Raw genomic sequence first — 12,486 nt, 5'->3', positions numbered from 1 at the left:
TGTACAGATGTCACCCGGCAGGTGCCAGGGAATGCAGATCCTGGAAGCTGTACCTAGCAAATGCTGGTCAGGATGGTGTGAAGGCAGGGTGGGGTGCTGCCCTCAGGGCATCTCAGGGTCTTCAGGTGCTCTATGAATGCCAGGAGGCAGCATTGTCTTTGATACTTCCCAAACATGAACCCATAGAACCCTTCCCAGAGCTGAGGGACCGAGTCGAGGCAGCAGCAGGGACACCACACAGGTTCACTCCTGTCCTCCCCTGGGGGACCCACAGTGCAGATGAGGGAACGCCGGCCTGACAGCTGGATGACCCAGGGGGCTGGGCCCAGCCTCCGAGGCTCCCGGCTTCCCCACCTGCCCATCAGGAGCTGACCAGGTGGTCTCTGGCTTCCGTGTCTGCCATGGGTATGGAAGAACTTTCAGCCTTGGGTTGCATGGGGAGTCCTAGAATGGTACCCCAGTCCCTCCCACACACCTTTGGCCTTCTTGCCACCGAAACAGCCAGCGTCATCCCGCTTCCGGCGCTGGGAGCCTGCAGCACCGCCTGGGGGCCCAGGCTCAGCCTCCTGGTACCTGTCGGCCCCAGGCACCTCCTTGTGCACATGGTAGGACAGGTTCCGCATGATACACACACAGTTCTCCACCGACTGTGGGGAGAGGAGAGTTGATGGAGCAGGGCCAGGTGGGCACGGAGACTGCTAACCTTCCTGGCGAAGACTGGCCACAGCCAGTGTGCACAGAAGGAACCAGGGATGCAAAGATGGGAAGGCCTAAGCTAGGGGGCCCATGTGGCTAAGAACTCCCAGAGAAGGGCTGAGGAAGAAAAAAGGTGGAAAACACACTGTGTGTAGGACCTCATCCAGGGCTTCGGGAATGTCCACTTCAGTGTGGCCACTATGAGATGGTCCATGCCCAGGGCGCTGCCCGAGACCGGTATGCCTACTCCCCCTGTACTGCCCAGATAGTTTAGGGCCCCCTGGGTCCGGTTCCTGCTCCATCTCCCAGAACCCTTTGTAGGAAGCTGTGAGACTGCCCCTGCCTGGGACCTGCTAGAGCCCTCCCTGCCAGGCTCCACCCACCTTGTTGTCCGTGTCCTTCCTGCCCACAGCTGACTGCAAGGCGTGCAGCAGGGCGTCTACCAGCCCTTCACATTCCCGGAGGCGGCGCCGGGCCTCTGCACCATCCGAACTCACGTTCCTGGGTGGCCAAGAGCAAGCCCTGTGACCCCTGGCTCCCATGGCAAATTCCCAGCCCTCACCTGGCCTTGGGGTCTTGTCTTCATCTGTAAAACAGGCTCTGACACCACCCTGTTGGGGCTACTGACAGTTCCCTGACCACTGAGACCCCAGGAAGGAGCCTGAGCCAGGCAACTGTATGGCGCAGAGGGCCTTCTCTGATGACCGGCTGAATTGGAAATAGGCAGAAGTGGCTCCAGAGGTGTGAGTCCATTTGCAGGCAATTATGGGCTTTCCCTACCCCACGGGCAGTTCTGGGCTCCACCTTACCCTGAGGTGAGGACCCCATAGGGCCACGGGGGTACATCCTGATGGACAGGCAGGACAGTGGGGAGCCAGCGCTGCCTGTGGGGACTCCACAGGGAATCCCAGGGTGGGAGGGTGAGGGCAGAGGTTGCAAGGAGGTAGAATGAGGCCTCTGAGGCCACCTGAAGATGAGGGTCCTGGCTCCCCCTACCCTGGCTGTCACGGTGATAGGAGAGTGTATCAAAACTGAGCAGGGCTGGGGCCATGGGGTACTACATGACAGCATAGCAGACCTTGTCCAGAGGCTGCCCTTGGGGCTGAGTACAGCCTCATCAAGCCCCATTCTCAGGACTCAGGCAGGAACTGTGGTATGGCTGTGAAGCTCCTAAGACTTGGGTGGCTAGTTCTCTTCCACACTTTACAGGACATGAGAACATGGCTATTCCCAGTTTTGCATGTAGGCTCTGGTGCCTGGCTCCCGCCTCCTTGACCGGGAATAGCCCTGGGTGACCTCACAGGGAATGCCTAAGCCCAGCCCCCACCCACACCTCAAGCAGCCTGATGTGTTCTTGAAGACTGTTGTCCACTCGGCATCCCTTGGCTTGGAATCCTCGTTGGGCTCACGTTCCCAGCCCGAGTGGGGCACAATGACCTCATGGGTTAGTGTCTGCAGGCCGTGATCAATGATGACCATCTTCAGGGGCTCATAGGATGACAGGTTCCAGAGTGTGCCTGCAGGATGCCATCAAGCAGCCAGTGCTGACCACACAGGCAGTGACCTCCCTACCTTCCCATGTGACCTTGCTCAGGACCTGCCCCATCCTTCGTCAGCCCTACATCAGATTAGAAGATAGGAAGTGACAGGGGCGCCTGGGTGGCGCAGTCGGTTAAGCGTCCGACTTCAGCCAGGTCACGATCTCGCGGTCCGTGAGTTCGAGCCCCGCGTCAGGCTCTGGGCTGATGGCTCGGAGCCTGGAGCCTGTTTCCGATTCTGTGTCTCCCTCTCTCTCTGCCCCTCCCCCGTTCATGCTCTGTCTCTCTCTGTCCCAAAAATAAAATTAAAAAAAAAAAAAAAAAAAAAAAAAAAAAGAAGATAGGAAGTGACAAAAGCCATGAGGAGTCTTGGGTGCCTACCCTGGCCCAGGCAAGATGTGCACAGGCACTCAATAATAGCTACTGGCTGGGAGGAAGCATCAGAGGGGCTGGGACGCAGAGGAAGGGCTGGTAAGGAGCCTGTGACTAGACACACAGGTACCTTCTCTTCCTCCATCCCTTCTCAACCTCATGGGTGGATGGGACTACTGCTCCATTGGCTCTACCCAAAGTGGTCATGTGACCCTATCTGGCCAATTGGGTCCCATGAGGCACAATCACTCACCACTGCCCCACTGGAGGGTGGGACCAAGAGGCTGGACCTGGAGAGTACAGGGACATGGGGGCAAGTGGAGAGGGGTCCTGCCTGAGGGGCAGCAAAGTCCAGAGATAGAGACACTGGGGACCACTCAGTCTGAGCCTGATGCCTACCCCCCAGCAGCTGGGACTCCTGACTAAATGGGTGGGTGGGGGGAGGGGGGTCTTTTTCTGGCCAAGCCTCGCTCTCCTCCTCCCTGAGGGATGTGGGGAACCCAGGTACCACTCACCTGTGACGAGCTCTCGAACCTCATTGTCCCGGGCAGCCCGCAGTAGGCGCACCAGGGCAGGCACACCGCCACAGTCGCGGATGGCAGCCTTGTTGTCTGTATCTCGGCCATAGGAAAGGTTTCGCAGTGCCCCACAGGCCCGCCGCCGCACCTCTGCCCTTGGGTGGTCCAGCAGAGCGACGAGAAGAGGCAGGCCCCGCAGCTGCCGCACACGTCGCTTGATGCCCTCGTTCTCAAAGCACAGGTGTTGCAGGTAGGCAGCCGCGTTGGCTTTCACGGGATCCACGGGGTGCCGCAGCATGGCCAGTACCTCCGGCAGCTCAGGGTCCCGCCAACGTGGCTCCTTACGGGCGCTGTCCACTGAGGGCGACCGCCGTACCACCCGGTCCAGGCTACCCAGGCTGCCCCGTTCTGGCTGGGCCAGGGGTGCTGTCGCAGCTGGAAACGGGGGCCGCTCCTCCATCAGCTCACCGCCATCATCTGCCACATCCTCATAGGCCCTGTGCAGGCAGGCAGGGCATATGAACATCTCAGCACTGTCACAAGATGCCTGCTCCAGAGTGGCCTCACCATACTTTCTCCGGGGGACCATGAACCCATTAAGGGCAGGGATAGGCCAATAACCTCGGTATTTGACCCCAAGCACCGAGTGGGTGCTGAGAGTCATGACCTAGGCCAGCAAGAACGGACTCCCAGACAATGATGGAGCCAAACACCAGCCAATGGTTACCAAGGCTTGCATCAGGGAACTCACTCACTCTCATCACCATGCAGTGTTCCCCAATTCTGAGCTAAATGCGTTTCTATGAAACATCTGTGTCCATGACTGGGAGTCCTGCCTTTCCATGAGGCCCATCTCTGCAGTGCAGGATCTGCCAGGATCTGCAGGTAGGAGGTGACCCTCCCCTGCACACAGCCATCCTGGTGGGACTCTATGAGGAGCATTCAGGCCACCAGTCCCCCAGAGCATAAGATGTCTCTGTGGGTTGTCACCATCAAACCCACTTCCTAGGGCAGAGATTAAGGCTAGGAGGGGTCAGGTGTCTTGTCTGCGGTCACACAGCACAATCCATATGAAGGCTGTGATCACGTTCCCACTCTACAGATAGAGGAACTGAGGGCAGAGATGACAGAACCAGAGCCTGTGCTAGGAAGAGCTGGGTGGCTTAGGTTCTGGCTGCTTTTGTAGGGGAAACTGAGGCCCAGGGAAAGGCTGGAGCCTCAAACTCAGAGAAATGTGCTAAGCCTCTTGTGCTCATGTCTTCACGGTTATCTGACTAGAACAGGACTAGCAGGCACTGGGCACTGTCACTAACCTCCCTAATGTCCTAGACCCACAGGGAGGGTACCAACTGCAACTCCACCATCCCAGAGGCTGCCCTATTGCTGTCTTTGAAAAGGACTCAGTCCAATTCAAACTAACATGTGTAACTTAGCCCTGGCAGCTACACTTCCTGTGGAGGATTCTCTGGTGGGGGAGTGGAAGGCAGACTTCCTGGAGGCAGTCAGTGGCCGGACACAGGGTGCTCACCTGGTGCGAAAGCCACGCCCACACTCAGGCCTTCTCCTAGTGGCAGTGCCATAGTCAGGCTCCAGCTCCGGGCCACCCTCGTCATCGGCAGCCAGGCTGCGTGTGTCATCCTCCAAACCATATGGCTCCGCCTGAAAGCGCTCGGGCTGGGAGCGGCCGGCTGGCGGCACAGGCTCAGGGCCTGCAGGAAAGGCCTCACGTCGGCCAGGCAGTGTGAAGCAACCATCCACGGGGCCTGGGCCAAGGGGGCCACGTGGGGGCCGCACACCCAGCCCACGGGATAGACTGCCGTAGCTGGGGACATCACGGGGCTCAGTGCCGTCGGTAAAGCTGCCCCCACTGCTGAGGTAGGCACGGGAAAGCGTGGCTGCTGGGCCACCCCCACGTAGCAGGAAGTGCCGGTCCAGGGGGCCATCTGCGAAGGGGCCTAGCGGGGGGCCGCCGTCCAGCAGGGGGAGGCCATCTGGGCCTACAGGCACTTGGCGCACTGTTCTCGTGGTCACCGTCTTGACCGTCTTGGTGACCTGGTGGGTAAGTGGGTGGCCAATGGGCTGGGCAGCCTGAGAGGCCTGGACACTGCCCCAGCAGGGCCAGGGTGGCCTAGATCTTCCACCTGAGCAATAGGTGGCCCCTGGGAGGCCACTCTATAAACGGAACTATGGCTACACAGCCTACTTGCCCACTGCCTGGGCCCCGCCATACCTTGGTCTCAGTGCGCCGGGTAGTACCATCTTCTGATGTGACAATGGACACGTGAGAAGTAGGTGTACCAGGGTCCTCCTCTACCGTCACAGTCTCCTCCAGCACCTCGGGCGCCTCTGGCATTGTGGCCAGCGAGGCCTGGCTGCCCGGGCTCTGTTCCTGGGCAAGACGGGGGCTGTCAGTGTGAGGAGCCACAGTTCACCCAGCCCTGGAGTGCAGATGCTTGTACTGGCCTAGATGCCAGGAGTGCCTTCATCCTACCCCTGGAACCCATGGACCCCAAGGCCTGTCTCAGCAACAGCTAGTGAAGACAGCAGCTCCAGTCTTGTCTCTGAACACCATGGGGTGCCCTGGGGGCTGACCCCCAGTGCTGGGGCCTCCTTGGGCTGAGTTGGCAGATGAAGCCCCTGGCCCCAGTAGTGCAGTCTTGGGCAGCCCTGTCTGAGCTGCAAGGTTCCTGGCTGCTACAGGTTCCTGGTGGGGCAAGGAAGTTGGTGGGATCTGCACGTTGCTCTCCTGACATGGCTCACTAGCCCTGGCTGGGCCCTCCCAGTATCCTGGGCCTCCTCCCTGACCCGCCCCAGAAGCCTCCAGTGCAGAGGCCTTGGGATAGCAGTTTCAGCACTGCTCACTGACTCCTCGTGGCCACGCCCAGGCTCCCACTGTTCCCAAGGCCAGCTAGACGCCCTCGCAGGACAGAAATACCCAGTTCCCAGAATGCCCAAAATACCCTTGCTCCTTCCGGCCTGGACACTCGTGGGGTGTTGAGTGGGCACAGCCTGGCCCTACCTCATTTGGCCCAATGGTTGGTGCCCCCCCCTGAAGTGCTGAGTGTTCTATCAGAGCCCAGAGATGGTGAATTCAGGCCGGGTGTACCTAGTTGGTCCTTGACAGGAATCCTGGTCCCCTCCCCACATACCTCTCCCTAAGCCTCTCCAACCTCAGTCACCCACCTCATTCTCAACCTGCAGCCCCCCCTTGCCTTCCTCTCTGCAGGGGCTGACCATGGTAGAATTACAGGCAAGATGGCTCTGGACGAGGCCCTCTTAAGGCCCATATGCCTATGGCCCGACTTGCCAGTGGAGAAACTGAGGCTCAAGGAGGACAGGCCAGTCCATAGCAGAGCTGAGCAGACTCCTGCTGTGCTGATTGGCAAAGGGGCCTGAGAGCCAAAGTCTATCTACCCCTGGGCCTCTGACTACATGGGTCCTCCACACCATGCCAATGTCCTAGGATAGCATCTGGCCAGGATGGGTAGGGGCTGAAACCCAAGCTGCAGTGGGCAGGCAAGTGGGGGCACATTCCTGGGCAGCCAGGGCCAGGTCAGCAGGAGGACAGGACCTGCTCTGTGGCTCAGATACTGTGCCTTGAAGGATCAGTCCCCCGTCTGGGCCCCAGGCCTCCGAGGCCTACACAGAAATGGAGCTGAGGCCCAGGGAAGGCCATACTCATATCTGCCTGCCACTAGACCCCTACTCTGTTCCTGGCCCTGGGCCTGAGCAGTGTGTAAGGCTAAGTGTCCACATCTGCCCTAGGGTCTGCCTCCCTAGGTCCTCAGGGTGTGAAGTCTCCTCAGGTTAGTGTCCTGACCTGAAAAAAAATGCTTAACTGAACATAGTTGTTGAGGTTCTGGGCCCCTGAAAACTCTTCAGGGGTCCAGAGAGATGCCTGGACCATATCAGAACAGGTGTATCCCCTGGGTTCTGGTGACACAGGAAGGAAGAAATCACAGAATGCAGCCTCTTCTCCCAGAAGCAGGACCTCAGAGGACAACAATATGTGATTTTATAAAAAGGAAAATTGAGGCCTGACAGAAGGGAGAGGATTGACCAGGACTTCACAAACCTGGGGAATTTCAGGTATCCACAGAAAAGGCAAACTTTGCAAGGCCTTTTAGCTACACCTCACCCCTTGTGGGCCACAGCCTTGGTTGCCACTCAGTGTTGCAGGTGGAATGCCTGTTGGGGACCTGGCCAGGAAGGAGGAACATGTTCCCTGGGAAAGAGAATAAACTGAGACCCTAAATAGGGACATGCTGGTGAGCTGCCAGGCAAGGTGGCCTGGCCTCTTCTCTGAGGGCATTGGGAGATAGTTCTGGAGCAGATTCAGGGACAGCCTGTCACTGCTGAGGCCTCGGCTACCCCACCTGTATTTGGCAACTATGGGAGCAAATGTGTGGCAGGCACTGAGCTCTCTGCCAGGCTCTGGGAGCCAGGCATGGAGGGGTCTAGGACCACACGTTGGTGGCTGCAAGTGAAGGGGAGGGGTTCAGAGCAAGACTGACAGGAGGGGACCAGAGCACTGTCAGGAGGGCATGGGCCCTGAGTAGACTTGCATACATTTGCATAATTAACACTCTCAGAGAAGAGCCTCCTACTCCCTGGTTAGGGGGTGAGTGTGAGGAGGGAGGAGGAGGAGTAAGCAAACCTCAGACCTCAATGCTACTCTGAGGCTCAGTTTATTCTCACTCTAGTCTATGGTGAGGGTCTGACACAGTGCAGTGGGAGACAAAGGGATGCAGGTCTAGGAGAGCCAAGTTCACCCCCCAACCCTCTGCCAATGAGGCCTGACAACCCTGCAGCATCGCCTACTAATACCCAACCCAGGCAGCCCGGTAGTGGGATCCTGAGGCCCCAAGAGCCCCACTGGCAAATGACCTCAGGGAGCTAAAAATGGGTGATGACTTCACCCAGACGGGCAGGCAGGCAGGAGCGTGAGTCAGCCTGTGATCACAGGAAGGCCTGGCCCCCGTTACACACTCCTAGGCACACATGCAGATAAGGACCTAGATACACATGCACGTACCTGGTTCCTCCAACAGGGACATATGCACATATACATACGTATGTATGAGCACCCAGCCCAGTGCACAGACCCAAGCACATCAACCCTAACAGCCCCCAGTGCACAGTGCCCACTGCCTCCGGAGGGACTTGCACATATGAACACATCCCATCACCTCCTCCTACCTCCTATCTCTGTGTCCAACTCCCTAGACATCCACTCAACCACTCACTATGGGAGTTTCAGAGCTGGCAGCAGAGTGGGGAACCAAAAGCCTACAGTAGGGAAAGGCCCAAGGTCAACCTGATGCTCAGGCCTCTATAACATCTTTGGGGTAGTGACATGGGATGGACTGATGACCAGCACACAGTTGGCACTCAATAGAGGCAGTTGCCCAGGGTGACTGCATCCCCTCAACTGGCTTCAAGACACTGGTCTAGGGCTGCAGGTCCACCTACAGCATACCCCAGGGACCCCTGGCCCTGCACCTGAGGTTCCCCCCTGCACCCCAGACACAGGCACCAGCCTGGACACACCACCCTTAGCCCTTCTCCATATCCCAAATCTTGCCAAATCCTGTCGACTGTCTCTTGTCACCTTTCCCCAGCCCTAACTTCATTCTTGCCCCTCTTCCTGGGACCACTGACCTGCCTCCCATTACCTACCTCCAGGGCCCAAACTATCCCCTGGCACTCCCATCCATGGTCTACCTCGTCCATGGCCCACAGGTCTGGCCCAGAGTGGGGCTCCTGTCCAGACCTGGGGTTCCCCATGGGCTCCCTTGAACTTGTGGGAGGGGAGTGGCCCAAGACTCCAAGCCCAGAGCCAGAGTGGCCAGTACTCAGAGAGGTAAACCCACAACCAGTCACCACTGCTCTCGAGAGGGTCCCCAGAGGCATGGAGCTGGGCATAGCAAGAGGGCCCTAGGCTCTGTCACACACCTGGAGCTCAGCTTCCTCATCTGGAAGTGGGAAGTACCCAGGGTATCAAGGCCATGGGACAAGGGGGATAGTGCCAGTCCCACCTTTGTGGCCTGATCTAAGGAATGTGGGGAGTAGGAAACAATGTGGGACAATGTGTAGAGGGGCAGCCACCTGGGCAAAAGCCCACAATAACCTCTGAGGTACATGTGGGAATGGCAGAGAGAAGGAACAGGGATACAAGCCAAGTTACAATGGTGGAGTCTGGACTGGGGTCGCAGAGGCTCACCAACTGCACTTGATAGATGAGAACTCATGGTATGTATCATGAAAAACAAACCTCAGGGCAGGTGCCCCACCCTGTCCATGGTTTCACCTGCACACAGGGAATGCGTTAAGGTGGGATACCATACCTGGTTCCCACAATCCCTAGTCCTGGCTCACAGAGGGCACAAGACAGCTGGTACTGAATAAATGAATGAATGAATGAATGAATGAACGAGTGGAAGAGTAAAGGAATGAAAGTGTCCCCCTGCCCCCTCCACCCCCAGCACAGTCATCACGGATAGAGTCCAAGACAATCCAGGCTGGGTCTCTCACCAGAGAGTGAGCCCTTGGCTACCACAGATGTCATCTCTTGATGCCCACAGCCTCTGCCCAGCCCTGGCAGATGGGGAGCTCACACCTCCACAGCAGCAGTCCACCTGCCAGGGCTTGCAGTCTACACTGAGTGGCCAAGAGGCCAGGGGGCAGTTGGTGCCCAGCAGACACCACTGGTTGCAGCGTTGCAAGGGATAGCAGGGCTGGCTTCACCCATCGCAGTTTCTCCAAGCCCAGCCCACATCCAACAGCTACACAATGGCCCCAACTCCCCCCAGCTGACCCCTAGATCTCTGGGACAGTCACTGGCCAGACCCTAGGGGCCATACCAGAGATGCACAGCAAGCAGAAACCCAGCTGCCAAAGGTAGGCAGGAGTGATCTACCCCCTAATCACAAAGGGCCTGGGGCAGTTGCTCCTCCAGTCAGCCTCAGTTTCCCTGCCTGTTACTGGACCACAAACACTCTGAGTACAAGGTGCAGGTAGCCCACACGCCTCCTTCCAGCTCCTTCCCAGTACTGGGAGGCTGACTGACCGGGTTTCCCTCAGAGACCCCCTCCCGCCTCCGCACGTGGGCAGGGCCCTCCTCCACCCCTCCCCTCACGTGCGCTGCCGAGGCAGACAGGGCTTCCATTAAAGCTCCGGAAGCGCCTTCTCAGGTCCCCCAGAGTCAGAGCCCGCGCTGGGAGTGTGAAGGGGAGGGGAGGCCCACCAAGCTCCCCAGGGAGCAGGAGGCCTAGCCCGGCTGCTCTCTCTTGACTCGGCATCCCTCCTGCACGGAGCGGCTGCTCAGGAAGGCTCTCACCCACCACCCAAGACCTAGGCACCTGCCCTGGGCGCTGCCTTACGGTGCACCCACCCCGATCCCTGCCTTCTTCTTGGCGCGGAGTCGCACCGCCTGGGGTCCTTGCACCCGATCCCCAGAGACCTCGTGGCCCCACCCCGCGCCTTGCACACTCCCCCCCCCGCCCCCCCCCCCCCCCCCGGGCATCGCTCTCACTCCACCGCCCCGCCCGCCCCGGGCCGAACGGCGGCGCCGGTCCGAGGCACAGACAATAGCCGCCTTCGGCCGGCAGCTCCACGGAACAAAAGCAGGTCCTCCCGGGAAGGCCGGCGCCCCGCCCTCCGCCGCCGGGCCCCAGGGATGGTGCCCCCACGCCTGGGACCAAGTTCCCTCCAACCTGTCTGAGTTCGGCCGGCATCGGGCCGGGCTCGGCGGGGGGGTGGGGGGCTCGGGTCGTTAAGGGCGGCGGCGGCGGCGGCGGCGGCGGCAGCGGCAGCGGCGGCGGCAGCTAAACCGGGATCGGCTCCGGCGCCTCGGCCGCTCGGGCTCGGGCTCGGCGGACTCGCTCCCCGCGGGGGCGGATCTGGCGGCGGTCACGGCTAGCAGCCAATGGAGCGGGGCCGCGCCCAGGCGGGGCGGGGCGGGGCGGGGGTCGGTGGGGCGGGGCGAGGTCCCGCCCCCTACCCCCGCAGAGCGCGGCTCTGCAGCCAGGCCAGGGTTGCCCCTAACTCTGCCGCAGCGCGTCTGGGCTCCTCGTTCCTCTCCTCCCCACCGTTGGAGTGACATTTTCCCGCCGAGTGACTTTGGCCAAGTCCTGCTTCCCAGGACTCATTTTGCCTCCAGTATAAGAGTTCACGGGCCCCTCCCCGTGTAGAATTGGGGAAAGAGTTCTGGCAGAGCAGGGGCCAATGCAGCCATCCTCAATAGTACAAGCTGCTCTAACTTCGATTAGTTGCCCCCTGCTGTGAAATGAGGGCTGATCAGACAGTTGTTACAACGATGGCAGCACCGCAAGGCCTCTCGGGACTTCCAGATCTGGTCCAGGCCCTTGCCCAAAACCCCATGACGGACCCCGACAGAGCCTCAGTTGGGGCCTGCCAAATGGACCTGCACTGATCCACTTGTCTTGGGTTCTCCCCATCAAGATACAGAGGCCCCCCACTCTCTGATAGGTGTCAGAGCAGATCAAATGGGGGTGGGGGGTGCTCAATTGTTAGATGACCCTGGGTGAAAGCTCTTGAGCCAAACTAGCTTCAGACACTCTCTCTTCCATGCCTTTGATCCACTGGGAAGTGGTGGGTGGGGAGTGGTATCAGAGGGTCTGGTTTAATCAGAGCTTCTCCAAACTAGGGTGCACTCCAGCCTAGCGTGAAGGTATGGCCACACCCTGGGGAGTCTGGCTGTCCTGGATGGAAACGCAGACACAGAAGGCTGGTTTGGGCTGGGGCTCTCCTGGGTCATACCCTACAAAGGCAAGCCAATGACTCTTATATCATGAATAAGGGCACTGGGCTCTTAGATAATAACAGCAAGGGCAAGCCCAAGGAGGTCCATGGGTCTGGCAAGAGAGAAGGGCAGGGCCTGGGCTTCCTGCCCCCTCCTGCTTCTCCCTAGACCCCACTCAGAAAACCCAGCCAGCCCCCCAGGGGCCACTCTTCTTCCTGGACATGTCATGTACATAGCCCATGCAGCCAGCATACTCAAGCACTCTGGGTATCCACCACATGTGCATCTGAGCCTCAGTTTTCTCACCTGCACAGGGATGAGTTGCCCTGACCACTGGCCCCTGTATCCTCCATCCATGGCAACCTCACATGGAGCCACCTGGGATAGGAGCAGCAGCAGGAGGAACTGGACCACTCCCCTGAAGAACTTACATTTGAGCTGCTTCGGCCTTCTCCCAAATTTCACCAGCTGCTAGTGCCCCAGCCACATACCCACCTTGGCCTAACCCATGGCTGGCAAGGTCACTAAAGGTGTTCTCCCATGAGGAGAGGCCGGTAAGGGCTGGTGAGGGCTAGTGAGGGCCAGCCCTGCTCCAGCC

General features: G+C 59.3%; 1 protein-coding gene across 11 annotated transcripts in view; it reads right to left on the bottom strand.

The window, feature by feature from the left end:
* ARVCF (ARVCF delta catenin family member) overlaps positions 1 to 12,486 on the bottom strand; it is a 53,786-nt gene that overhangs the window by 6,928 nt on the left and 34,372 nt on the right. For 9 of the 11 annotated variants that reach the window (XM_042962915.1, XM_042962912.1, XM_042962913.1 and 6 more), the window contains 6 exons: positions 5,355 to 5,513; positions 4,653 to 5,176; positions 3,122 to 3,621; positions 2,030 to 2,213; positions 1,080 to 1,197; positions 476 to 647 (listed from right to left, as the gene is read on the bottom strand). In XM_042962915.1, coding sequence (XP_042818849.1) covers positions 476 to 647; positions 1,080 to 1,197; positions 2,030 to 2,213; positions 3,122 to 3,621; positions 4,653 to 5,176; positions 5,355 to 5,513 — 1,657 coding nt within the window. Of the gene's footprint in view, positions 1 to 475; positions 648 to 1,079; positions 1,198 to 2,029; positions 2,214 to 3,121; positions 3,622 to 4,652; positions 5,177 to 5,354; positions 5,514 to 10,839; positions 10,891 to 12,486 lie in introns of those variants that run through there. The other 2 variants (XM_042962919.1, XM_042962918.1) reach the window with 1 other exon arrangement.

Source organism: Panthera tigris, chromosome D3 (assembly GCF_018350195.1).
Source record: "Panthera tigris isolate Pti1 chromosome D3, P.tigris_Pti1_mat1.1, whole genome shotgun sequence".
Classification (NCBI taxonomy): domain Eukaryota; kingdom Metazoa; phylum Chordata; class Mammalia; order Carnivora; family Felidae; genus Panthera; species Panthera tigris.
Note: the sequence above shows the minus strand (reverse complement) of the source record. Positions and strands in the feature narration are given on the sequence as shown.